Consider the following 26,303-nt stretch of genomic DNA (forward strand, 5'->3'; position numbering starts at 1 on the left):
GTTAAAAGAAAACCTTTTTATTTTCAAACACAAAAAATTGATGATGGATCTGAATTTTCCAGAATGGGATCAAAATCACAAATGAACCACCAAAAGGAGTCCGTGCTAATTTACTGCAATCATATGCAAATTACTCTGATGAGATCTTGGATAGTTGCACAAAGAAGGGCCCTTGGAAGAAACTTGTCTTTGCTATCTCGTTTTTTCATGCAGGTGATTGCCTTTTCTTTGCTGTCACTGTTTTCACACCCACAACACAAAAGAGCATCCTGAGCTCAAAAAGTTGAGGGGTACTCTTAGCATGTCCATTCATTCTTGTTTCGTGTGGAGGTCTCTGAGTGGTACTTGTACTATTCCCAGTCATCCTTGTTTTGTTTGTTGCACTGCTCATGATTGTGTTTGTTTCACTTAGTTTGTGAAAGATAGTACGTGGCTTAATTTTGACTCACCTCATACTGATGAAGTTCAGCCACCTTCCATTGCAGTTGTCCAAGAAAGGAGAAAATTTGGTCCTCTAGGCTGGAATGTGAGGTATGATTTCAACAACAGTGATCTTGATTGTGCTCTGCAAACACTACGAATGTTTCTGCAGGAGCAACCTGAAATTCCTTGGCCTGCCTTAATCTATGTGACAGGTACATATTACTAAGTGCTTTCTGATTTGTAAGCATAAGAAGTTGATGTTTGTTTGATAAAATTTCATTCCATATTCAAACCCCTACATAATTGAATGTCTTCAAAAATTTTCAAAAGTTTCAGTTGGAAGTGTTTTTGTATGCCGCTCATCACAGGTGAAATTACCTATGGTGGAAGAGTAACTGATGATCTTGACCGTAGATGTCTAATGAGCACTCTACGGCGATATTATAATCCAGATGTTCTCTCTGACTCGTATTCGTTTACCCCATCAAAAATATACACTTCGCAACCTGAAGGAAGATATAATAATTACGTAGAGTATATAAGGTCATTACCCTCTGCTGAAGGTCCTGATGTGTTTGGTATGCATGAAAATGCGAACTTGACTTTTCAACTACATGAAAGCAATAAGATCCTAAGTACAGTCGCAAGCATACAGCCAAGAGCAACAAGTGGTGGCGGGGGAAAGAGCTCTGATCAAATTGTTGCAGAGATTGCAGAAGATATTGCCAAGGGCCTGCCGGAACTGCTCAAAGACACTGAGGGGCACTCAACAAGTGCTTTGGGACCAGATGGCCAGATTAGTCCTTTTGCAGTTGTTCTCATGCAGGTAGCCTGGCATGTCTGTCTAAAATAGCATTACAAGTGTACATATCATACTTCCCAAGTAGGTTTTTGTCCCTACTCCATATAGGCAATCATACAATTTTGCTGGTTTGATTCTGTCCAAATTAAGAACGTGTGATCTGCCTCTTCATGAGCCTGCACGTAACTTATGTTTATCCAGTGTATTTTTGTATGTGCTTAAAAATCCTCTTTTTTATATTGCCGTCTTTATTGCAATTGGAAGCCATTACAAGTATTTCTTAGCAACACTTGAATATGTTTACCGCTGCAAACTGCATAGAATGTCTACACATGCACTACACAGATGGCACATGCATATGCAATCCAGTAAATTGATATTTCAGCAAATTTCAGCAAAAGCTGATTATTCTCCCCTGCAGGAATGTGACCGATTCAACAGGCTTCTTAATGTCATGAGATCAACTTTGAGAGAGCTTCAGCGTGCCATTAAGGGTCTTGTTGTAATGTCTTCGGAACTAGAAAACATGTTCCAGAGCTTCTTGAACAATCAAGTCCCTGCACTGTGGACTGCAGTTTCTTACCCATCACTCAAGCCACTATCATCGTGGGTTTTCGACTTTCATAAAAGAATTGGCTTTATGCGCTCATGGATCAGTAATGGGCAGCCAAAATGTTTTTGGCTACCCGGATTCTTCTTTCCCCAGGTAACATGATACCTCCTGCAGGTTTGTATGCTTCTTTAAACACATCATCGTCAAAAGAGTATGTACATTTTCTAAATGGCAATTCATGTAGAAGCTCAGCGGCAACAGTTGTGACTGTTCCATTGTAGATGTCATGCTTTTCCACATATTTTTGACCCTCGGAAATTAATTGAAACACTGGTTCACACCTGCATATTGATATAAACTGGTCTTTTTATTTCACAAAACGCAGGGGTTCATGACAGCAGCACTTCAGCTACATGCCAGAAAGTACCAAATACCCATTGATACATTGAACTTTGGATTTCAAGTATTGGATCTTGAGAGTGAAGACGATGTAACAAGTGCACCTTTTGATGGAATTTATGTAAGTGGCCTGTTCATTGATGGAGCAAGATGGGACCGCAAGCTGAGATGCCTGGCAGAAGCCTTTCCAGGTACCTTAGGAATGGAAGCTTACAATTAACTTGTGTTAATAGTATTAAGTATGACAATTCTGGAACTGACCCTACTCAACAATAATTTTGGTAGGTGAAATGCATTCGAAATTGCCAATCATTCACTTCATTCCCACGGTCAACTATAGGCCACCCCCTGATGAATATCAATGCCCCCTGTACAAAACCCATGTGAGGGCCGGAACTCTGACAACTACAGGTGCCTCATCTAATTTTGTGCTCAATGTAAGCTTAAGAATCGATCCACGCACCACTCCTGATTTTTGGATTCTGCAAGGAGTTGCATTGCTTTGTCAGCTCGGCAATTAATGCGAAAATCACCACAACAATTTTGGTATAGTAACCTAGAAGGAAAGATTTGCAAGATGTCTACATTGTGTAAATGATTAAGAGCTTCAATCATATTGACATTTGTCAGTCTAGCTTGTTCTATGGCTATGGCCCATTGCGAGGGCCCTTTTCGCTTTATTTATCTTGATGTAAAGTCAACAAGCTTTACCTGGTACTGGCATTACAGGCCTCCCAACCGGTATTCATTCAAGCCTTGTAATAGACTTCCCCTTGTTACATATTTTTTGATATTGAAGTCCCTTCCAGGGCTGCTTTATACCTGGAATTTTGCCTTGGGATATCTTGTTGTGAGGGCTAACAGCGGTTTGGGTGTATGCAAATGGAAAAACGTTTACTATGTGCCAACAGAAAACGTCTTCCCTCTTCAAGTAAACGTAAGGTTTATTGGCTTAGCTATCTGTCAGAGGCCTAATCCATGGCAATGCTTCTGGGTGGTGGCAAGAGTATGGCAGTTATAGACATGGACAGTTTCTGTATCACAACAGCTTGTTACTTCCAACCACGCATTTGTTTGTTCAAGAATGCTCAGAGCCTACTGCACTATGAGTTGATTCGAAGAGTCCTGTGCTGAAAAACGTGCACTTTTCAAGAGAGTTGTAGTTGAGACATTTCACGATGGCTCCAGGTTCCTTGACTTTCATCCTGATTACAGGATACAATGGTAATTTGCAGCATCTTTTTGAGCTTATGGTCCATTGCAATGCGGCTGAGTTATGTAAATGTTATGATTGACTTTATTACTGCAGCTTGCTTCTATCCAAGAGATTCTTGTGTTTTTATTTGCATGCAACTACAAATTGTTGGTCATATATGTTCGGCTTTTTCTTTCCCATTGTGAGAAATCTGATCAATGGGCCATGAATCAAACCTACTGAGAAAACAAACGGATGGACAGACACACACAGAGAGAGAGAGAGAGAGAGAGAGAGAGAGAGAGAGAGAGAGTGTGTGTGTGTGTGTGTGTGTGTGTGTATTAACGTCTCTAAAAGGCCAATGTGGCCTATGAGACCAAAGCAATACATACAATGATGATGTGTTTCTCATTTGGAACAAGAAAATATGAAAAACATGCCTATAAGACTGAAAAGTGAAATAGTGTCCTATAAAAAGAAAGCATGTCGATGATCTAAAAAATAAATGTAGAAAAAGGAAACTCTCCAAAGAGATATAGATGATCTAAAAAGTAAAAGTAGAAAAAGGAAACTCTCTAAGGAGATGTATCTCAGCATGGTTGAGGCATCTTGGCATTTGTATCATGTGGTGCTCAATGATGGCTCTAATTTTTCTATGGTGTGAATGTCTAGGCCTTCATTTGAGTGGGCGTGGATGCCTAGACCGGCTACAACTGCCTATTACACCTATTAGGAGAGAGAGAGAGAGAGAGAGAGAGAGAGAGATTTTTAAAAAGAGAGAGAACACACAAGATGCTTTGGTTGGAGGTCATAAATAATGATGATTAGGATCAGGGTAGGTGCTAGTAAGTAGTAGGGCACCTAACAACACTTTCCAAAATCTGAAAGAGCCATTGTACTAGTGTGCCTTACTAAAATGGCAAAATGGTTTTGATGTGTGGCTTTTATCGGCAAGACATCCCAAAATGCCATTCTAATGAATCTTCTAGTTCTAGCTCCAATGAGCAACTAGAAAATGTGTTATCACTTGGGGCAGCCTCTCTAATTGCCTTGTTACCCTAACAAGTAAGTTAGAACATTGCCCTTCCTCAAGCTAGTTACACATCACCATTGCTCATCTAGATTGCGCCCAATTTGTGGACACAAGAAATTTGGTAGTAGCATGCATCTGTCCACCACTTGTTTACACACACTGGGTGGCACACATTGAGCGACCAACACTTCTTTCTAGCTAACCACACTTGTTTACACACATTGGACGACCAACACATCAACATTAATCAATTATTAATAGTAATTACCACGAAACAACTATTAATCAATTAGAGCACACTAAATCAACTAACATGATTAACAATAGAATTTGACACATTGAATATTTTTACAAGCCATATCAACATTAACTAATTCCAAAGAGTCTTTCAATTAGCATATGATTGGTTGATTGTGTATAGATTCAATAGTAACGTTTTTAAGGTAATATATCCTTGCAACCCTTGAAAGGAGGTTGTAACCAAAAGCATATGGAATAAGCACAATCATTTAGAAGACTACTAACCCAAAGCACCATTTGTGTATCATTCCCCTAGACTTGAATGTTGAAAACCATTCCAATCATGCATTGAACCTACCCAACCAATGCCATAGTCCAAAAGAACACAATCGGCAATCACAATGAACTAAAGAATCACCAAGTGAAAACCCTTTCTATTGAAATAGTATTCATGATTTTGACTTCATTGAACCTACCCAACCAATGCTTTCTATTGGAATAGTCTTCATGATTTTGACTTCAAATAATGATTAATATAGAATTGCTATTTACTGCAACCATGAATGGCTTAACTCAAAGGCTTTAAAATGCATCTACAAATGTTTTCATATGTTGTATCCTTGGCCGCTTTATATACATGTGTAACCTTGATGTCAACAATGCATCACAAAAGTCCAAACAACTATGTGTGTAATTTGAGGCTTTGTATAAATTAGCTTTCAATCTTAAGTTTGAGTTGCAAGCAATACAATGTGGCAACACAAACTTGATTCTCAATATGTATTATTTTTTTATAATTCTTATTATTGCATTGCATTTGTGGTGCCAAGTTTGTCACAAGATATTCAATGTGCTCTTACTAATTCATAGTCTACTTTTAAACATTTGAGTTAAATAACTGCATGGAAGCTCCTACTCCATTAAAATTAAGGGTTTGGGATAAGCCCAACATGCTTGATGGTCATGCCTTCTACGAGCTATCCTAATATGTTGAGCAATGAAAGGTGGGACCATACACTTAACAGAATGCAAATGCATAGCGTCATCATCACCATCATCCAAATCACTTAGCAATAGCTCAAACATTTCCATGACAATGATTGCTACATTAATGATGAATTATCAACACACTATCATCATTCATTTACTTGTCAAACTATACAATAAAACTTTGTAGGATAATTAAACACTATTGTCGTGCAATTAAAAATGTAAAATAAACAAAGACTTGAGTACTAACCTCATTGGTTAATCTTTTTATTATATCTAGTAGACCAAACATAGATAAGGCAAGTCTATCCATGAGTGCAAGCCTCCATCCTCAAATGTTTTCTTTCTCCTTGAGTTTGTTTTTCAGTTGGCTTACATCAACCAAGCAATGCTAGCCATGTCAATAAGTGACTCCTATATCTTTCTATCCTTATGGCATGCTACTTGGGTGCTCTCTTGATCTAGCACCAACTTTTGAATGCTCGTTTAAGAGAATGTCTTATAGAATATTCATGCCTAGAACATAAGAGACAATTGTGGTATTGTCTTCGAATGAGGGCAATCTTCCTTCCAATTTCAAGGACATAGAGCAATATATTTTTTTAAAAATTAACCATATCTTCTCATGAAACGTATCCTCCCTCAATCGCAAAAACACCTACCCTTATATGTAGAAATATCCCTCCCCCCAATCCCCCATGAAATCTCAAAAAGATTCTTCTTTGACATTGCTAGAACCATTATTAAGGGGCAAGTACAATTGACTACTTAGTAGGATCACCATTACTAATACCAAACTTGGGATCTTTGAGATCTCAGGAAGACCAATTGGGATAGTTGTAAGATCATGTCATCTTGACCTTTATAGTCTCTTACAAACACATGAGAGAGATACTATCGTACCACCCACACACCCTAGATATCACTTTACAAAGGAGGCTTCACATATATATAGTGGCTTTGTGTGTGACAAGTTACAAATGCTAGATTTGATCAAATCCCTAAAAGAATGTACGAGAGATTTATAAGAAGCCCTACACACTTCATTTATGTATGCATTCCCACACACCTTGCCCCCATGCAAACCCCATGCTCTACAGCTCGCCAAAATGGTTGGCATGATGAGTACAATGACATTTATACACGTCTAAAGAGAGAGATCACTTTGGGCACTCAAACATATTTCCAAGTAAGGATGTTCTTTAAATGCCTTGTGTGAAAAAGAAGCAAGACTACATTGTAAAATTTCATATAGAGATATACTTGCTATTTTTGGGATGGGATAGCAAAAGAGCACGGAGAATGTTTTACAAGAGACAACCCCCATACAAAATTACATCACCTAATACTTGGTTCCATTATGGGAAACAATTGTATGATGTATCAAGATAAACACCCATGTAGTCCCCCACAGGCCGACATGCCAACACGGTGGTCCTTCACCAGTAAGATGGTTAGAGAGGCAATCTATAGACTACAAAATGGGAGGGCACAAGATTTGAGGATGGTCTAGTGGCAAAGTATTTCTCACATGCATTGACACACTAGCACCCATATTGACATGTATGTTCAATAGAGCGATATATGAGGGATTCCCTAAAATATGGTGAGATTATGTTATAGGTTCACTCTTTTGAGAGTGCCGACCCTTTAGTCCCTAGTAACTACGAGACCCTCATGATCGACCACACACTTGCTAAAATATATGGATTGATATTGGAGCATGAACTTAGTCCATGGGCTAAGATGCAAAGCAACAGAGCACAGGGGCAAGTTGGTTTTAGACATGGATACACCACATTTGATCATATGCTCACAAGAATCTTTGCTTGAACCACATCGTTTATTCTAAAATGGGATGCTTCAAGATTTTCTAACAAATAAAGACTTTTTGTTGTCTCATTCTCATGAGTGTTATGTAAGTAATTCTATGCTTTAATGTATCATGGGCTGAAAGCAACATTGGACATTGTTAGGCCATGTGTTCTATGGATTGTTCTTGCTATAGATAGTTATATTGGATATCCCTTCCTTTAACTAAAGTTCCTTGTGTTATCATTGATTCTAGCAAACTTGATTCTCATTTCCTCTTTGTTTTCTTAATGGTGCACATCAACAAAGGCAATCTTAATATGGGCATTAATAGTAAACGTTAGGCTAGATCTGACCATATTATTAACAAGGCCATCAATGTTGGTTGCACATAGTTCAACAACTAAAACTTATGAATCTTGGCCATCACTCGCTAAATATTGACCAAGTTGTATTATCTTTAACACACACATGAACAAATTGTCTTTTTGACACATGATTGCATGTGTAAAGCACTTGACTTTTCGTATTTGTACAATGTGGCAATGTTGTCATCAAGAGAACTATTATTGGTAAGCATTTATGAAACAAAATTCTTCACCTATTTAACACATCAATTAAATTAAACCATTTTCTATGAAAGTATCACATAAAACAATGAGATATGTAAATAGACTCATCAAATAAGGGGATTTTTTTAAAAAACATAAACCTCCATAAACTATTAAAACATTTGGAACTTGTAAATTCCTAATTTAAAGTCTATAATCACATAAGCATGGCTTTTATTTATGCTAGCAGCTCTATTTTACTTAACAATCTCATACACACATGTATATATACATACACGTAATTATATCATACACACGTACATACATATATACATACATATGTACATGCATGCATGCATGAATGGATACTTACATACATATATACATACATGTAATTATCTCATACACACATACATACATATATGTATATGCATGCATGCATGAATAGATACTTATATTTTAAACTACATTAGAACTCGTTAGTTTAACAATGAATGTTATCTATACTAAATTTTAGTAAGCTACATATTCCCTTGTTGCAAAACAGGTATATGCTCCCGAATGTATTGATTCATGCCTTTGGGAACCTAGATGTTATGATACACATGTATTGAGATTTGCTTTATTCTTGCAAATTTCAAATTTTCTTCTGTGGGGGCACTTTGATATGTTTCATTGTAGAGCTATGTTTAGTTGAGACTATAGGAGTCTCTTGCCTATGCATATATTCTCAATTGGATGATGATAGGTACTATGTATCTTTTAGTGATTTTTCATGGTAAATTACATGTGGCAACCTCATTTTTGCTAGAAGTGCCAAGGTTGGTAATATGTATCCCTTATTGTATCCAAATCTGTTGATTATGTTTTGGCCATGATCAATCTTCTGTATGTATCTTTTGGCATCACTATCTTGGACATATGTCCCTCAAAGGAATGAATGCCTTGACTCATTTGTACTATCTCCCACCCTTGGATTATTCATGTTTTGATTCATGTTATGATTGTTTATATAGCATGCACACTTGTAATATGCATAAGAAGTCTAGTTCTACACGTATGGGTAGGCCATTGGCTCTTATGCATTCACATGTTTGTGAAGCCATGTCCTATGAGTCATTAAGTGGTGCAAAGTATTTTGTTACATTCATTGATGATTATTTGAATAAGGTTTGGGCCTATCCCATAAAGCAAAAGTCTGAAGTTTTTCGTGTATTTCAACACTTTCTTGCTATGGTTGAGAACCAATCTATGTATAGGTTGAAATACCTTGATCTAACAATGGGTGTGTATGTGTCTCTAAGGCACTTGAATAGTTTTGTGATGAGGGGTATTAAGCATCAATTGACCACCCCTTACATCCCACTCTAGAATGGTATTACAGAGTGCATGAATATGACTATTCAAGAAAGAGTTTGAAATATGTTTAATCAAATAGGCTTACCACAATATTTTTGGGTTGAGGCAGCTACTATTGCAATTCATTTGATTAATAAATCCCTATGCATGCAAAGGAGGTATGGTCTAGTGAACATCCCTTCTGTCTATACTTGTAAGTATTTAGATGTAAGGCTTTCTACCATATTCCCAAGAGGTAAACACAACAAGTTGGATCTGAAGTTTACCATATGCATCTTTTTTTTTAAATATGGTGATGCAATGGGATTGGCTATCACCTTTGGAATCTGTAGGCTTCAAAGATTATCATGATGTTGTATTTCATGAGGATAAGATGCATATGAGGCAACACAAGGTGATTAAGAGATACAAGGTGATCTTTCAAGAGGAGTCTCATGTTACAGTACAACCAATCCCAATTAGACAACAACAATTGCTAATAATGTAGTGGCTTGAGATCCACTTCTTATGCAAGATAATGTAGTGGCTTGAGATCCACTTCTTATGCAAGATCATGGCATGAGACAAAGAGGATGGGGAATACATCTCCCATGGTCGATCTTCAGATGCTCTAGTGAAGCCTCACGTCTATCATATCATTTTGAGCTCTCTATGCATTATGCCTTGGTAACAGATTCTAATGAGTCCCTAACTTATAAGAGAAGGCTATGCATAGAGGTAATAGTAACTTAGTTTGATTTTGACTCACTTTAGAAAAGGCATAAGTGTTAGTTAACTTCCTTATCAAATGGTAAACATACATTGTTATGCAAGTGGGTGTATAAGTTGAAGAGTATCCTTGGTCGCCCTAAGTTAGCATACAATGCCCATTTGGTTGTAGAGGGCTTTAAATAGAAAAAGGGAGATTATTTTGATGAGATATTCTCCCATGTGGTCATGATTACTATCCTATACCTAGTTTTGGCCTTGGTTACATAGTTAGCTTTCTTACATGGGAACCTCCATGAGGACATTTATATACAACAGCCTAACGGCTTTATGAAAAAGGGTAGGGAACATTTAGTGTGCAAGTTGAGAAAGAGTCTCTATGGACTTAAGCAAGCACCTAGGGAATAGTACCACAAATTTGATGCTTTTATGCAGTCACAAGGTTATTCCTACAACGTTCTAGATATGTACCTTTATACAAAGAAGGCCCATGATAGTAGCATTATCATTTTGGTACTATATGTTGATGATATGCTGATTTTTGGGAGTGCTTATGCTGAGCTAGATGCTTTGAAGACTCAGCTCAAGAAGAGTTTTGAGATGAAGGACATGGGGCATGCCTTTCACATACTTCCCATATGCATTTTCATGCAATCGCTCTAAGGGATTTCTCTACTTGTCCTAGAAGGAGTACATCCACAAAGTACTTGAGTAATTCCAAATGTAGGGTGGTCAATCTATTGGCTTTCATTACCTTCTCGTATGAAGGTTAGGTAGATTATCCCTAATCAAATAATGAGAAGGTTGAGATGGCCAAGATCCCATATGCATCCGTAGTGGGCAAGTTGTTGTATACCATGATAGCCACTAGACCAAACATAGCATTTATAGTGGCAGTTGCGGCCCATTATATAGCAACACCTAACTAGCAACATTGGGACACCATGAAGGATATCACGAGATATCTTAAGGATACTACTAATATATGTATTTATTATGGTAGCTAGGATACTAGAGTCGTGGGCTATATAAACTCAGATTATGGAGGACATGTAGATAGTAGGAAGTCCACCTTTGGCTATAACTTCATTTTTGCAAGAGGTGTTGTTTCTTGGATGTTCAAGGTGTAAAAATCCAGGGCCTTATATTACTAAGACTTACATTAGAATTACTAAGGCTTGCAAGGAGACCCTATCGTTAGGCTGTTTGGTTGTAGACCTTGATATGACTGTGAATCCTACATTACATTCGAACTTTATGAGTACCATCTAGTTGACATGTAATCCGATCTTTCATATGAAAACCAGGCACATTGAGGTCTATTATCACCTCATCTAAGAGGTTAAGGACAAGCAGATATAGGAGCTTGTTAAGATCTCTACATATAAGAATCTTACAAAAATGCTAAAATCTCCCAGTGGAACATTATGCCTTCCTTAGGAAGTTGATGGGCATAGGATGAGATGGCATCTATTCCTCATCTTGTTGTACTTATAGGTACACATGGTCACTTTTTTCTTATTCTCTCCTCACTTAGGTGCATTTGCCTCTAAATGGGAGATTGTTGGGGATTAAAGACCATATATGCTTATTGAAGTTCCCCACATACCGTCTTACTCTTTATAATTCATATAACAATGAAATAAGGGAAGACAAGTTACACATTGTGATTGTTGGAGTTCCTCTCTCTCTCTCTCTCTCTCTCTCTCTCTCTCTCTCTCTCCTCCATAACTATTTCTTCCTCTTGCTTCCACTTGTGCTCTCACTCTTACTCTACCTTTTAGTAGTACTTAACAAGCTATATTAGATACAATTTTGCATGTAGCATGCATACCCTTCCAAAGATTAGTTCAAGAAATCTATGAGCATTGGGCCAAGCCATAGACATGTGATGGATTCTATCTCGGCAAGTCCTAACATTTGATGAGATTGTTGAAGAATTCCTTATCAAATTTTTTGAGACACATATTTTATTGCAACCCATGCCCACAATGTGATGATCATACTTAGAGATTTCCATACTTTGCACCACTTGCAACTCTGATATAACAAGGTCCTAAATTTTGTGGAGATCTTAGACCATTGCATGCAAGAAATTCTTGCCATCCCCCCATTCACTAATCACGAGCTAGGCTGAGATCCCCTATCACCCATAAGAGGGACACATGCTCACAACAAGCATGATTAGTGGCCCAGCGCATGACTCACCCTTGAACCAAGTCAAATCCCCTTTAGCCCTAGATTGAACCCAAGCTCCATGACACCAAGATCAAGCCCCAAATCCAACCCCACCAAACCAAGTTCAAGCCCCACTATCCCTGCACTGAGCCTAGGCCCCTAACCGCATCCTAGCCCCATCGATCCTAAACCATCACTCCCAACTAAGGCCCACAAAAACCAAGTCCATATCCCATTGGCCCCAAACAAATTCTGGGCCCCAAATCAAGTCCTATTCCCACTGGCCCTAGATCGAGCCCAAGCCCCAAATCGAGCCAAAGTTCCACCGGCCTTAGATCTTTGTAAGAGCATGCATGTATTTCAATATGTGGCAACACCCATCTCTTCCTCAGTTTCTTCATCATCCCAAGTGGATGCCTCTACTTCAACTCATCCTAGACATCAACAACTACTAATTTTGATGGAGAAGGAGCATGTTTTTAATGGTGAGCTTGACAATATCCTCAACTAGTGCATGGTCAAGTTGAACCAAGTAGTGCCCCTTGCACAAGTGTTTTAACCTTAGGAGGATAGCAGTAAACTAGTAAACTTTGATGGTGTTGACATTGGGATGCTTTCTCACCCTGATCAAGAGGGGTTGACCAACTCCACTATTCTTGCCCTCCAATAGTAAGTTTTTATTATTCATTGTCTAGTCATCTTAGTTCTTGTTCTCATTAGGTATATTTCCTTAATCATGTTTATTTATCCCCCTTGCTTTTGATAGCTATGTAATATCTTTGTTACCACCAAAGCTCCAAAGTGTCGTATATTTTCTTCACTTGCCATTGTCAAGGCATCGACAATATGATTGAATTGCATTTTTAATTGTTTTGGAGCTAAGTCCTTATATGCACCTTAACAATCTATGAATTGTTTTCATGGCCTACTATCAAGAGTAAGTGCTTAAATCAAGATCATCACTTATTTGTGTACACTAGCTTCTTCTATCCTAGTTTTGGTGCTAGTGCTTTGGAATTTTTATCGAGTTTGATGATTAAATAGGGATCATCAAAATTTGACAATGTAAGTAGTGAGTACAAGGACATGTTATTTTGCAAATACTACTAGCGGGGACTACCATAGAAGAGCCCAACATTAAATACCTATGTCTCTCCATTGAGATTAGTTTGTGTTCTTTGAAGTTATTGTCAACATAATTAACTTGGCTTACGCCTCTAAAGTGCATACAGACCTGTATGTGCATTGAATACCTTATGCTTGAGGGAAACCTTGTAAATAACATGTCTACATGGATTGTGGGAGTCCCACAACAACCTACTGAAGATGTCAATTGTGGGTGGAAAATGTGTGTTAACACGTTTTTTCTCCTAAAGTCTATGTATGAACTTCCAAATATGAGTAGTTTTAGTAATCCAAGCTTGTTTTGCCAATCAAAGCTCACATTTTGTAGCTTTTTTTTTGCATTGGATATTGATATACAAACACACTCTCATTTTGATGTTTAAAAAATTCAAAGTCATCGCCCTTCAACATTTTGTATCTTCAATTATCAAACACCACAGGGAGGAGGTGGTGCAAAGAGATAAATGTGTGTGTGTGTGTGTGTGTGTGTGTGTGTGTGTGTGTGTGTGTGTGTGTGTGTGTGTGTGTGTGTGTGTGTGTGTGTGTGTGTGTGTGCGTGCGCGCGCGCGCGCATGCAGAGGAGACACAAGGCCAAAGAAGCCTAGGGCTGTGCGAGTATAAGAAGAGGCCATATGGTAATTTGATGATGATATGGCAAACATGGAGAAATTGTTGCAATCGAGGGTACCTTGGAGAGGGGGTCCCAAGCAAAGAAGAGGGAGTCACAAGAAGTTGGATAGCGGGTCACAAAGGGTGGAGAGGGCATCGTAGATATTGCAACCATCGTGGCACAATATAGAGGAGACAGCAGGTCAATCCTTCTAATCCCAACCACCACCTTGATGCCAACCACCACAACCTCACCACCCATACAATCACCCCTACCTTTGAGGAAACCATTGACCTTGGCCTTCAAGGCCTTTACACTATGTAATAGTGAGATGCCTCCTCCAACAGACCTGGAGGAGTCCTCTTCGTCGACCAAAATTCATATCCATGAACATCACCATCTAGACTCCCCATGGGAAACCTAGGACTTAGTTGAACATGGAAATCTTAATTCTACTTCATAGGGAAAGAGTGGACAAGTCACCCCTAACAGCAATCTAACGCCCACCTAAGAAAGACCACTTTGTAATCAATCAAAGGCAGGAGTGAGGTTAACACCGCACTTGGTTCAAAGAGAATGAGAGACGAGGGAGAGTGTAACTCGATCCCCCTACCCATAAGGTAAAATCTCAGCTCCAGCTCCCTAAAACAGTGTTAAGCCTGGTACCTAATCCTATCAATATTGAGAGGGTCACGATTTAATGAGCTCTATCTAGTGTTGGAAAGTTACCCAACTTATCGAGTCCACCTAGCCATAGGAGTTCGATTGTCAGCATTGAAGCCTCCCACTTTCCTCGATTGGGTTTGCTTTAGTTTTCTAATTAGCAAAGCATACTACCACGTTGTTTGGACATATAAAAAACAACTTCATTTTATTACTCAGTTAAACTGGGTTCGTTAAACTCAATCTTTAGTACATAACAAACAATTCGAAAATCAAATACTTTATTTCATAATAACAAGCAAAACCATCACTCCGCAGAGTGGTACAAAACTGTATTTTCGCAAAGAGACATTGTCCTAGGACCTTCCAATCTCATAAAATTGGGTTGTATGTGATCGCACTCCGTCTGCGATCAGCAGGAAATTTACTAGCTCAAAGCCCCTCTAAGCTTCCTTGAGCCTCAAGAGCCATCCTACATAGTAGGGAAACTTATCACTCGGCCCTTTGCCCTCTCAGGCGCTCGAGTGATCAAAAGCCAAAAACACCTACCTCCCTCGGGAGCATAGGACCCCCACCCACAACTCGTCCGGCTGTTACAAGCATGGAATCATAAGAGACATAATTCATCATTCACAAATCCAAAAGCAAACATAACCATAAAATATTTTTAACACACTTGTCAATGTATGTGATGCATAAAATCTATCCCCCTCATCAGTTCCTATGTTGTTTCCTAAAAAGCAATTAACAGTACTAACATGTTTTTGTAAGTTTAAGTATGTTCTAAATAACTAATTGTAATCTACGTAACAGACTTATCCTATGGGCTTTTCTAACATTATTAACTTATCCCTCATTTTATCATAAGATGCAAAAAAGTAATAACATAAAAATAGAAAAATTAGGAAGTTGTAGAGTTAATAGCTTAAAATTAATCCTTTTCTTATGTACTAAACGTGATTATCTCCATTTGGCCATCCATCATGATTACGGGGTGGTATGACCACAACCTCAGTTTGTTGTGGAATAACCAATCCTTTAGGTTGAATGGATTTGGGGGTAACTTCCACTTGCGCTTCAGCTTCGTGTTGAGTTCCCTCATCAGGGACTAGTTTCTCGCATTGGGCCTCTCTGACCATGACTTCCCTCAACATCTCAACGTCTCTTGGGAGCCATGGAAGAAGCTTGATAGATTTAAGTAGCACTTCCGCATAGGTATGGAGAGAGAGAGAGAGAGAGAGAGAGAGAGGCTAATTACAGCAAAGCTTCGTCGTGTCAACAATAAAGAGACTTCTGCATGGTTTGTTTTTTTTCTAGCATGATGCTCTATCCCTGTTTATATAGTAATCAAGGGGAGGGGGGTAACAAGAGAACGCTTGCTTTTAGCATTTTTTATGACATCATTGAGATGATGTCATAGAGGGGCTCTGTTTTTGGAACATAGTGTGGAGATAAATATAAGAATTTACGAATATACGGCGAGCACGGCACGTCATGTCATCAAGTGGGTGTCACTCCAAGGTAGCGAGACCAAGGCAGCAACCAAGGCATAGACCTTGGCATACTTGGCAACAACGAGCTATGAAGGCTTTGTTGGCGTTTTTGGCATTGTTGGCTACGCGTGAGAAGCTCCCACCAGCTTATACAAAAAGCTTCCTGGGAGGTCACCCATCCTGGCAATGTCATCACCCAAGTGCACTTAACTACCAAGTGACTATCCACTAGGCTAGTTCTTTTTGTTGTTCTATACTACAAACATAGTTTTAATAAGCTTGACTTGGGAGGGTTTCCCAAGCCTTCCTTCCATGAACTGGCATATAATACCTCATTAATAGTAACAATTATCATCATAGTTAGAGCTAGTTTTAAAAATATGCAATATTTACCATTTTGTTTTTAACATAAATCAATTTTTGGAATGTATACGCACATTGTTTATTAAAATAAACTAAGTAATAGGGACATTACAGTAATTTTGCAATGGCTCATTCATCAATATACAACACATGAGAAAATGATAATGGAAAAAAAAAACTTATTGATTACATTTATTTGTGTAATACTATCTTTCTTGAGTATAAAAGGCACATGAAATGTTTTCATTTCTTATGTAGAAAAGACTTGTGTAATGGCCTTTACAAATACAAGTGTGCAAATCTAACTAATGGCTTTCTAATGTAAATCCATAGTATTGTTTGTTATTTTAAATGTAAAGCCCCTTTATTTTCTTATTAGGACCTAGAAGACATCAAAAGAGAGTAATTAGAGATAATATGAGATAAATAAATTCTTTGATCATGTGAATGTAAAGAAAAATAAACAATGCGAATAATAATATGCCATTTTATCATCAGCATAGAAGGTAAATCAGTAGAAATTCAAACGTCTTCATTGTGCAAATCCATCCTCAATTTTTGTGATGTGCACATTCGTCCTAGCTTCATAATGATCAAAAGTTCACCATGTAACCAAATGTCAATATATTGTATTGAATTTCTAGAAAAATCCCTCACATCTTGGTGTAATGGCAGCAACTTCCTACAAACATGGTATCATCTTTTGTACAAAAAAGTCATGATGTTTTGAGTGAAAAACATATACTTGTAGACAATAGAATCTAGTTGCACCTTGCAATAGGTATCTAAGTAAATCCATACTACCATGGAGCCAATGGCAAAGCCTCAGCTCTACCCATCCAATTCTCTATTCCATCCTCACAAGAACCATTGTAGCACATTGATACCATCGGGGCGATCAGCTTATCAAGACCATCAACATATAGAACATCTTACAAGGCCACCATGGGGCGAATCCTCTTGCAATTCATGTGTAGTACCAAAGCTTATTTTCTTGATAACTTGGAGCTACCCTCTTTGTGATAGTTATCCAAGAATGATTGGGTGGTGAAGAATCCCTATTGAATTGGCTTAACCCATACAAAGTCTTAGTAGTCAATCCTAACAGCTCTATCCAAGCCCAAGTAGTGGATATTCCGAAAGATTCCTTTCTCATTAAGGACTATCATTTGAAGAAGTACTACCCTCCCTAGGGTTCTTGACAATCACATGAGCCTATACTTTTCCCCTCTTGGAACCTATCACCAATGTTCAATTATCCTTCAAAAACAAAAATAAAAAAATATTATCTATAAATGGTTATAAGAGAAAAGGACTTCAATCCCTCCCATAATAACTTTTTCTTTTAGAAAAGATGAAAACACCCCTCATAAAAGGGTTATTTTTTTAAGGGAAAAGGAAAAAAAAGGAAAATATAAATAAATGTGAAACAAATCCTTGTCATAATAGACCTCACCCTAGGAAAAAGTGAAAACACCCTTGGAGTGAGAAGATAACCAACAAAAAGGTCATCTTCTCACTCCAATGGAGTGACAAAGGAGAATCATCTCGTCATCTTCTCACCCTTGGAGTGACAAAGGAGAATCATCTCGTCAAGTACAATGTCCACCTCCTTGGTGCAATGATTCTTCAATACCAATAACCCATATAGTCCTTAAGCTATCTCCCTAAATGCACTATATTCCAATGATTCTCGTTCGTTCTACTTTGTAACCTTCTATATCTTACGATACCTCCATTAGTGCACTAAATGTTTGCAAGCTCTTGTACCTTTGAACCTTGCAAAGCATAATGCCAACTAATGTATCAAAGTTTTGGATACTTTAGCTACCTCCCTAAGTATGCATTCTCTTCAATAATGCCTTTGTTGAGAGTAAGATCTTCATTGAAAAAAAGTAAGCAATCTAAGCTTTCATTTTACCCTAATATTATTGTGAGATAATGGATGGCCTTTTGTACCTATCAAAGAGTGCAAGAAAAAGGGTAAAGTGAGAGATTAGTTAGTTTCTTTTTACACCAATAATAGTGCATAATGGCATACTCCCTCTATACCCCTTGCACTTGCCATTCTCTTCTAGGTGTGAACTCATTTCTAACTCCTATCAATGTGTGACACTCAAGGGGAAGGGCAACTGATTGCTCTTTTCTTAGAATTGAGTGATTGGTAATGATAAGTGGCCTTTAATAAAGCAATGTCAACAATATGATTATCTTCAACTCCACTCATATTTCACTCCTTTTAATGATGGCAATTACCTAGACCCTTCCATGCCAATTAGTTTGTTGTAGAATGCATGTTGTATGACCTTTAGTTCTTGTACAATCTTTATTGACAACATAATGGCCAAGATTTCCTATTCCTAATTCTCTATGTTTGAGTGTGCTTTTGTTTGCAAATGCCATATTTGTGGTTCACATATTAAGTGTGGGGAGATCTCAATCCAATCCTTCAAACCCCCTAATATTTCTCTTAAGCTTAAACATTTGCACATAGTTCATATTCTAAGTGGGGGACACATCCTCATACTACATACGTTTAATGAGCATTCCATGTGCACACATGTACATGTACATACATTCACGTATTTAAAATACACAAAACAAAAACAACAACATGGCCTTCTTCTTCTTTTTTAAGGGAGCTTGAAAAGTATATTATAAAGAGGGAAAGTTTATACAATTGAGGGATTGTTATAGCTTCTATACAAGGAACCTAATAACAAAATCAACCCATATGCATCATGATCCACTCTCCTATGTTTTTAAACACTTAATTCTTGTTTTTCTTTTGTTATTTAGTTTAACATAATATGAAAAGAACACCTTTCCTCCTCACATTCTTTCCCAATACTTACTTTAGAAATAGCTTTTAAAAAACAAAGAAACATTTTTTTAAAAGCCCTAACTCCCCACTTGCATGCCCATTCCCCCCCCCCCCCCCCTTCTTCCTTTCTTTCTCTATCCCTTCATGTCTCTGTCCTTAACATCTCCATCTTCTTACCCTCCCTCCTTCTCCACCTGTGTCTTCTACCACTCTCATCCCATTTAGCCCTCCCACCCCAACATCCCACCGTCTTTTCCTCCTCCCACTACCCACTGATTCCTCCTCTTTTCTCTCCCTATGTTTGATATCTGCCTCTTGCCTTTCTTGATCCATGTGGACAACCTACCATCACCTCTCCCTTGTCCTCTTTGAATCAAAGAGATGGCTGCCATGGTGGAGGTATTGGCTATGACACAAGGTAGGGTGTGTGAGGATGCAAATGAAGACATCATTCAAGAGCTCATTATGCTTCACAACAAGTGCCCATCATGGCCAAGCTCCAATTCCTCCTTTGCTTGATCTACTCTTGCCTAAAACTTTAGGCTTCTAGAATTAGGAAAATAGAGGAGCAAGAAATGTGTGCCACTTTTCTTGAATATGAGTTTGAGCAGCTAGCTCAAAAAATATATTTGAGGATTCAAAGGCAAAGTGGGAAGTTGAGCAAAAAACTTGGTCAAGTTTATTGAGGATAAACTTAAAGTGATGGATGATGTTAATAAGCAATATAGTGACATTGTAGTAGGGATCCAAGGTGTTGATCTTTTGTTCTTATATTACATTCTGTCTTGCCTTGTTGCAATAAAAATAAAAACTCCTAGCCTAAAGGGTGGAGAAGGGTTTAGTTCTAGTGATTGGGACTTACAAGTTGAGCTGGTGCACAGATCGGATGCCGTAAGTGCACATACTGAGCGTCAGAAGGTCCCCAAGAACAAAAGAACTCTACTTTTTGCACAAAACTCAAGGTAGAAAGCATGCACGACATGAATAAGAGACCAAATGGGTGCAATCTCCCCCCATGCCTTGTGTGAGCGCTCTAGAAAGCATATATTTTATGTATTAATCATCTTCAAGCTCAAATAATAGCCCAAATTACAAAATAGCACGCTTTTGGCTTTTGAGTTTACTTTAGTGCCAAATAGAAATAAAGCTAATGGGCGGGCGCCCAAGAAGTCAGGCATATCCAATACAATGTCTAGATACAAATATCATAATCGTGCGCCCATGCGCTTACAAAAATAATAAATAAATATCCAACGCCTTAATAAATAGGTGCGACAAAATATAGGCGTCATGCCTAAGGTATGCGCCCATCAAAATATAGGTGATAACTCGAATACACACTATCCTCCAATGCTTTCCACCGCCACTGCTATTATCTCTACATATCAACTGAAGCATTCACAAATGTTAGTAAAATAATACAATTAAACCGACAAAAGTGAATACCTAGCAGTCTTCAGCTACATAAATAAATCAATTGATTAGAAATCAATCCTAACCTTAATTTATCACGAGTGCGCACTCCAAACTCATAAACGTTTATTAATTTAATATGTATTTTGAGAAATCACCCGCTATGGAATCACCCATGTACACACTAAATTAACAAAATGTCGGAAAATGATAGGCGTCCCCATCGAATCCTCGCACAAAGAATCCACTTTGTGTATGGGCCCCGATAATCAAAGTTTACGAAATCCACCGTAAAACCTCATGGAATCCGCCGTGGCACGGAATCCACCGTAGCACAGAATCCACTATGTAATATGCCTCCTGGCATTATACCCCCGGGGTGGGATAGCAATTTTCCTCAATTGCTATTAGCTCAATGTGGAGCTAACAGAGTGGGGAAAGCATTTAAGTCTCTAGCGTGCATCCATTGGGCCTCTTCAACAGGATGGTTTTTAAACTTAACCAAATATCTAGAATATCTACAGCCAGTTCTAGTGGTCATAAAGTCAATATCTATAATAGTCTCAGGCTCAAGGATTTTAGTCTCTTCATCTAACAAAGGTGGGTTTTCATAGACAGGGTGTACAGGTAATTGGCCTCTAAAGGGTCGTAATAAACTAATATGAAAGGTGTTGTGAATTTTCCAATGTGGTGGTAGTTCTAACTTAATTGCATTATCATTGATTTTATGAATTATCTTAAACGGTCCATAGAATCTAGGTGCTAATTTCACAACTGGGTGTTTATCTACACTTTGTAATCTACGTTTCTCTATTCTTAACCAAGCATAGTCATCAACTTTGAAATTCATGCCCTATCTTTTCTTATTTGCTTGTTTTGTATAGGATTGCTGGGCTTTGGCAATCATATCTTTAACCTCATCAAAAATTAGTAGCGTGCATGTTAGCAATATCACTTTGAATCTTGTTTGATAATGAAGCAACAGGTGTAGGTAATCTATAACCATAAATCACTTCAAATGGTGCTTTCTTTGTAGCTATGTGTGGTGTATTGTTATATGCAAACAGAAGTAAATGTAGATGTGTATCCCATGTGCGTGGTTTTGAAATAGTGTAAGCACATAAAAGATCTAAAATAGTACTGTTAGTAGCTTCTGTTTGACCATTAGTTTCAGGATGAAATGTTGATGAAAAATCAATCTTTGTTCCTAAGTTAGCAAACAAAGTAATCCAAAAATTATTAAAAAATCTAGAATCACGATCAGAAATAACAACTTTTGGTAAACCATGATTAGTTAAAACAGTTTTCAAAAACAAGTGAGCTGCTTGAGATACTGTTAAAGTTTTCTTGCATGGAATGACATATGCTTGTTTGCTAAACCTATCTACAACAGTCCAAATCATATCATGGTTAGCTTTAGTGTTAGGTAAACCAGTAATAAAATCCATAGAAATATGTTCCCATGATCTTGATGGAATAGATAAAGACATTAGTAAACCATACTATTTACCATGATGTCTCTTAACTCTTTGACAAACCAAACATTCAGAAACAAAGTTAGATACATCAGTGTCCATATGTGGCCAATAAAAATCTTCAGTCAATGTACGCAAAGTAGATATAATACCTCTATGACCTTGATATGGAGGACAATGAATCTCATTCAAAACAAAAGATCTAAATGGAACTGTAACACATAATCTCTTTTCATAAAACATGAATCCATCATTGTAAGATAGTGAATCAATAAGAATCCAGTTATTTGCAACTAATTTTTTCCAATCAGATTGAAAAGTAATATCATGATGATAAGTATCTTTCATAGGGATAAGGGAATCAAATGATATGACATAAATATTATAAATGGTCAGTCTTCTACTTAAAGCATCAGCTACTACATTTTCTTTTCCTGGTTGATATTGAATAAGGGGATGAAAACTCTGAATGAAAACTACCCATTTGATATGTATGTCAGATATTTGGGGTTGACTAAAGAGATGTCTAATACTTTGTTGGTCAGTCTTAATCATAAACTCAAAACCCATTAAGTAATGTTTCCATTGTCGTAAGGCTTGTACTACAGCTAGCAATTCTTTATCATATGTAGAATATTTAAGTTCAAATGGTTTCAGTTTACAGCTAGAATAGGCTATAGGATGATTATCTTACATAAGTACAACTCCTATTCCAGATCCGCTAGCATCAGTAACTATTAAAAAGAATGGTCTATTGAAATCAGGTAGTTGTAATACAAGAGCATGGGTTAATGTATGTTTCAATAAATCAAAAGATTTTTGTTGATTATCAGACCAATAATTAACAATACATTTCTTTAAAAGTTTAGTCAAAGACAAAGCAAGTAATGAAAAATTTCGCACAAATTTCCTGTAAAAACTAGCAAGACCTAGAAAAGAACATAACTCATGCACATTTTTGGGTATGGGCCAATTCAATATTGCTTCTATCTTTTTAGGGTCAACCTTAATACCTTCTGATGAAACAATATGACCTAAATATTCAATTTCTATTTGAAAGAATTCACTCTTTTCTGGATTAGCATATAATTGATTATCTTTCAACAACTTGAAAACTAAAGACAGATGTTCATAATGCTCTTTCTCGTTTTTACTGAATACCAATATATCATCAAAGAATACTATAACACAATGCTGATATTTCAAAAATATGTGATTCATCATTCAACTAAATGTAACAGGTGCATTAGTCAATCCAAAAGGCATCACTAGAAATTCATAATGTCCAAATTATGTTCTAAATGCAGTTTTGAATATATCAGATTTATCTAATCTCACTTGATGATAACCAGATTTAAGATCTATCTTACTAAATATGGCAGAACCTTGTAGTTTATCCATAAGATCATCTACCCTAGGAATCGAATATCTATTCTTAACTGTAATCTTATTTAGGGCACGATAATCAATGCACATGCGATAAGTATTATTATTATTCTTAACCAGTAAAACAGGTGCGCCAAATGGAGAACTACTAGGTCTAATTAATCCTCAGTTTAATAATTCCTCTACTTGATTTTGAATTTCTTTCTGTTCAATCTGGTTATGTCTATATGGTGCTTTACAGGGTGGTTGTGTACCAGGAATTAAATCTATTTTGTGATCTTCAGGACGTAAAGGTGGTAGTCCAGGTGGTAAATCATCAGCAAAGCAATCTTTAAATTGAGTAAGAAATTGTTTATGCCTAGGATGCATATGTTTTTCTTTAGCTTGAAGTTCATTCGTCCAAATTAAATAAGATTTACTACTTTTACGTAATGCACGTTTAGCTTGAGTATGAGTAAGCAATGAAAAATTATTAGATGTGTGCATACCATACAATGTAATTTGTTTTCCTTGAAAATTAATTTTAATTGAATGCGTGGAATAATCTATGTCAGGATTATGCTGATGACGCCAAGGCATACCTAGGATAATATCACTGGAGTGTAAAGGTACAACTAGAAAATTCCTTCGTTCAGTGTATTCACCAATTTTAATTTCTAAGTCATGCACCTCTTGTGATTCATTATATCTTGTGCCTAAGAATACTGCTTTAATGCGATAATGTGTAGAAATAGTTTGTAAATTCAAATCTTTCACTAACTTTGCAGAAATAAAATCATGTGTGCTAACATCATCATGCAAAATAATCTTTTATTTTCCATGCACTAAACATTTCATTGTCAACAAAGAATGTGGAGTTGGCATACCTGGTAAAGTATCTGAAGGAGTAGCAATGTCGTTTTCATCTTCCGTAAAGTCAGGCATCTCCTCATGTTCTTCATTTTCCATTGCTCCAAGATAATTGATATGGACAAGTGGCTTCTTCGATTGGCAATTGGCTGCTAGATGTCCAGGTTGATAGCATTTGTAACAAACTATAGGTTTGGCTTTAGATACATTGTTGGCAATGGCAGGAAGTCTAGGAATATTGGGATTTGGCTGTGAGAATGGCTTAGGGTTTGGATTGGTATTTGATGGCAAAGTAGGTGGTCATGTCCAAGACTTACAGAAGGAAGATGGAAGAAAATGACTTTGATTGAATCTTCTAAAATTTGAATAAATTGCTTGGAACCATAGTTACCATTAGCTTGAAATTGTTGTGGACGCTTGTCTCTTCCTCGAATCTTGTCTTCAGTGTCATGAGCCAAAGAAATTGCATCTTCAAGGGTTGTAGGCTTGAACATATTGACTTCAGCGTAGTAATGTCCAAGTAAACCAGACATAAACTTGCACTTGTGAGTCGCTTCAGGTACGTCTTCAAGCATACGAAGTTGCAGTAGGGGATTCCAAAAACGTTCAGTGTATTGGGAAATAGGCTCACGATCTCTTTGATGGAGAAGATCCCATTGCTTTATGGCTTTTTCATGAAATCGAGGAGGAAGGAAATTCTGCAGAAACTTCTTTTTGAAACTCTCCTAGGTAGTGGGACAATCAATACTCTTACGAACCACGGTCCACCAAAGAGATACTCGATCGACTAAATGATTAGTAACACATTTAATTTTGTCTTTTTCAGCGTATGTCTCTTCATAAAAGTAATCATCAAACTGACTGATAAATGCAAGGACACTCTTTCCATCTCGAGTTCCATTAAAAGTATAGAATTTGAAATTTCTTTTACTTATCTTTGTTTCTTTGCAGATGAATTGAGCTTCGAGCGTCGCATTGATGGTACGTCGGATAAGATCTTCGGGTTGTGTTCCATCTTTGTCAGTGGTAGATTGTTGCAAATTGGCCAATTGAACTTGCAAAGCTTGGCGGGCTCTTCGTTCTTCATCAAGCTACATCATAATTAAATCCAATTTTTGTTCCATCGTAGGTTCGGGAAGATCGCCTTTAGCCATTAAATCATCCATATTTTGTTCCATTATCTTGGAAAATTTCAAAAGACCTCACACTCTCAAAATCCAATTAGCGGGATGAGCATAGCTCAAAGTCGGGTATACAAGGCTTATAGATTTTTGTTTGGCTTTTACAGTATTCGTCTTTTGCGGTTGCGGGATTTGTAGTCTTTGTAAAAACTGCGTATGAACTTCTGCGTGTGCTGAAACTGGTTCAACAAGTCTGCGTGTGTGAACAGAGTCTTCCAGGGAACAATTTTGTAGTTCTGTGCTTCTGCGCAGGAACAGTCCTTATAGGAGTAATTGAGGTAAGTCGATTTTGATCTTTGTGGACTTGGTGAACTTGCAGAGTAATAAAACTTGCAGGACTTGAATGATTAGGAAGATTAGTGACTTATAGCTTAGATGACTAAGCTTGAAAGTAACTAACTGACTGTCGACGAAATTTGAGGGGGGGGCCATTTTCATCGCCGAAAATCACGCTGAAGACCCACTGCTGCTACTGCCGATTTTCAAATTGAAGCTTCTTAAGCTTCTTATAAAGCTTACTAAGCTTTATTTTAAAGCTTAAGAACTTTTAATTATGGAAGAAGCTTACTATGACTGTGGAAAAAATGACTTGTAGTGAGAGATGTAGAAGTGATCCTCCGCCTTCTCAGGCCGATCCTTTGCGATCAGAAGCTATAGACAGAGGTTCTTGACCGCCAG

The 26,303-nt window shown here is 37.5% G+C and overlaps 1 protein-coding gene across 5 annotated transcripts in view; it reads left to right on the plus strand.

Annotated features, from left to right (window-relative positions):
* Nucleotides 1-3,767, plus strand: part of LOC148017077 (uncharacterized) — a 242,764-nt gene extending 238,997 nt beyond the window's left edge. For all 5 annotated transcript variants that reach the window (XM_087662400.1, XM_087662402.1, XM_087662401.1 and 2 more), the window contains 6 exons: nucleotides 63-213; nucleotides 486-635; nucleotides 792-1,249; nucleotides 1,647-1,931; nucleotides 2,164-2,368; nucleotides 2,463-3,767. In XM_087662400.1, coding sequence (XP_087518526.1) covers nucleotides 63-213; nucleotides 486-635; nucleotides 792-1,249; nucleotides 1,647-1,931; nucleotides 2,164-2,368; nucleotides 2,463-2,698 — 1,485 coding nt within the window. In that variant the 3' untranslated portion in view covers nucleotides 2,699-3,767. The remainder of the gene's footprint in view (nucleotides 1-62; nucleotides 214-485; nucleotides 636-791; nucleotides 1,250-1,646; nucleotides 1,932-2,163; nucleotides 2,369-2,462) is intronic.
* Nucleotides 3,768-26,303: the final 22,536 nt, after the last annotated feature.

The sequence above is a fragment of the Lygodium microphyllum genome, chromosome 22 (assembly GCF_053477565.2).
Source record: "Lygodium microphyllum isolate KBCC chromosome 22, Lygodium_microphyllum_v1.1.10, whole genome shotgun sequence".
Classification (NCBI taxonomy): Eukaryota; Viridiplantae; Streptophyta; class Polypodiopsida; order Schizaeales; family Lygodiaceae; genus Lygodium; species Lygodium microphyllum.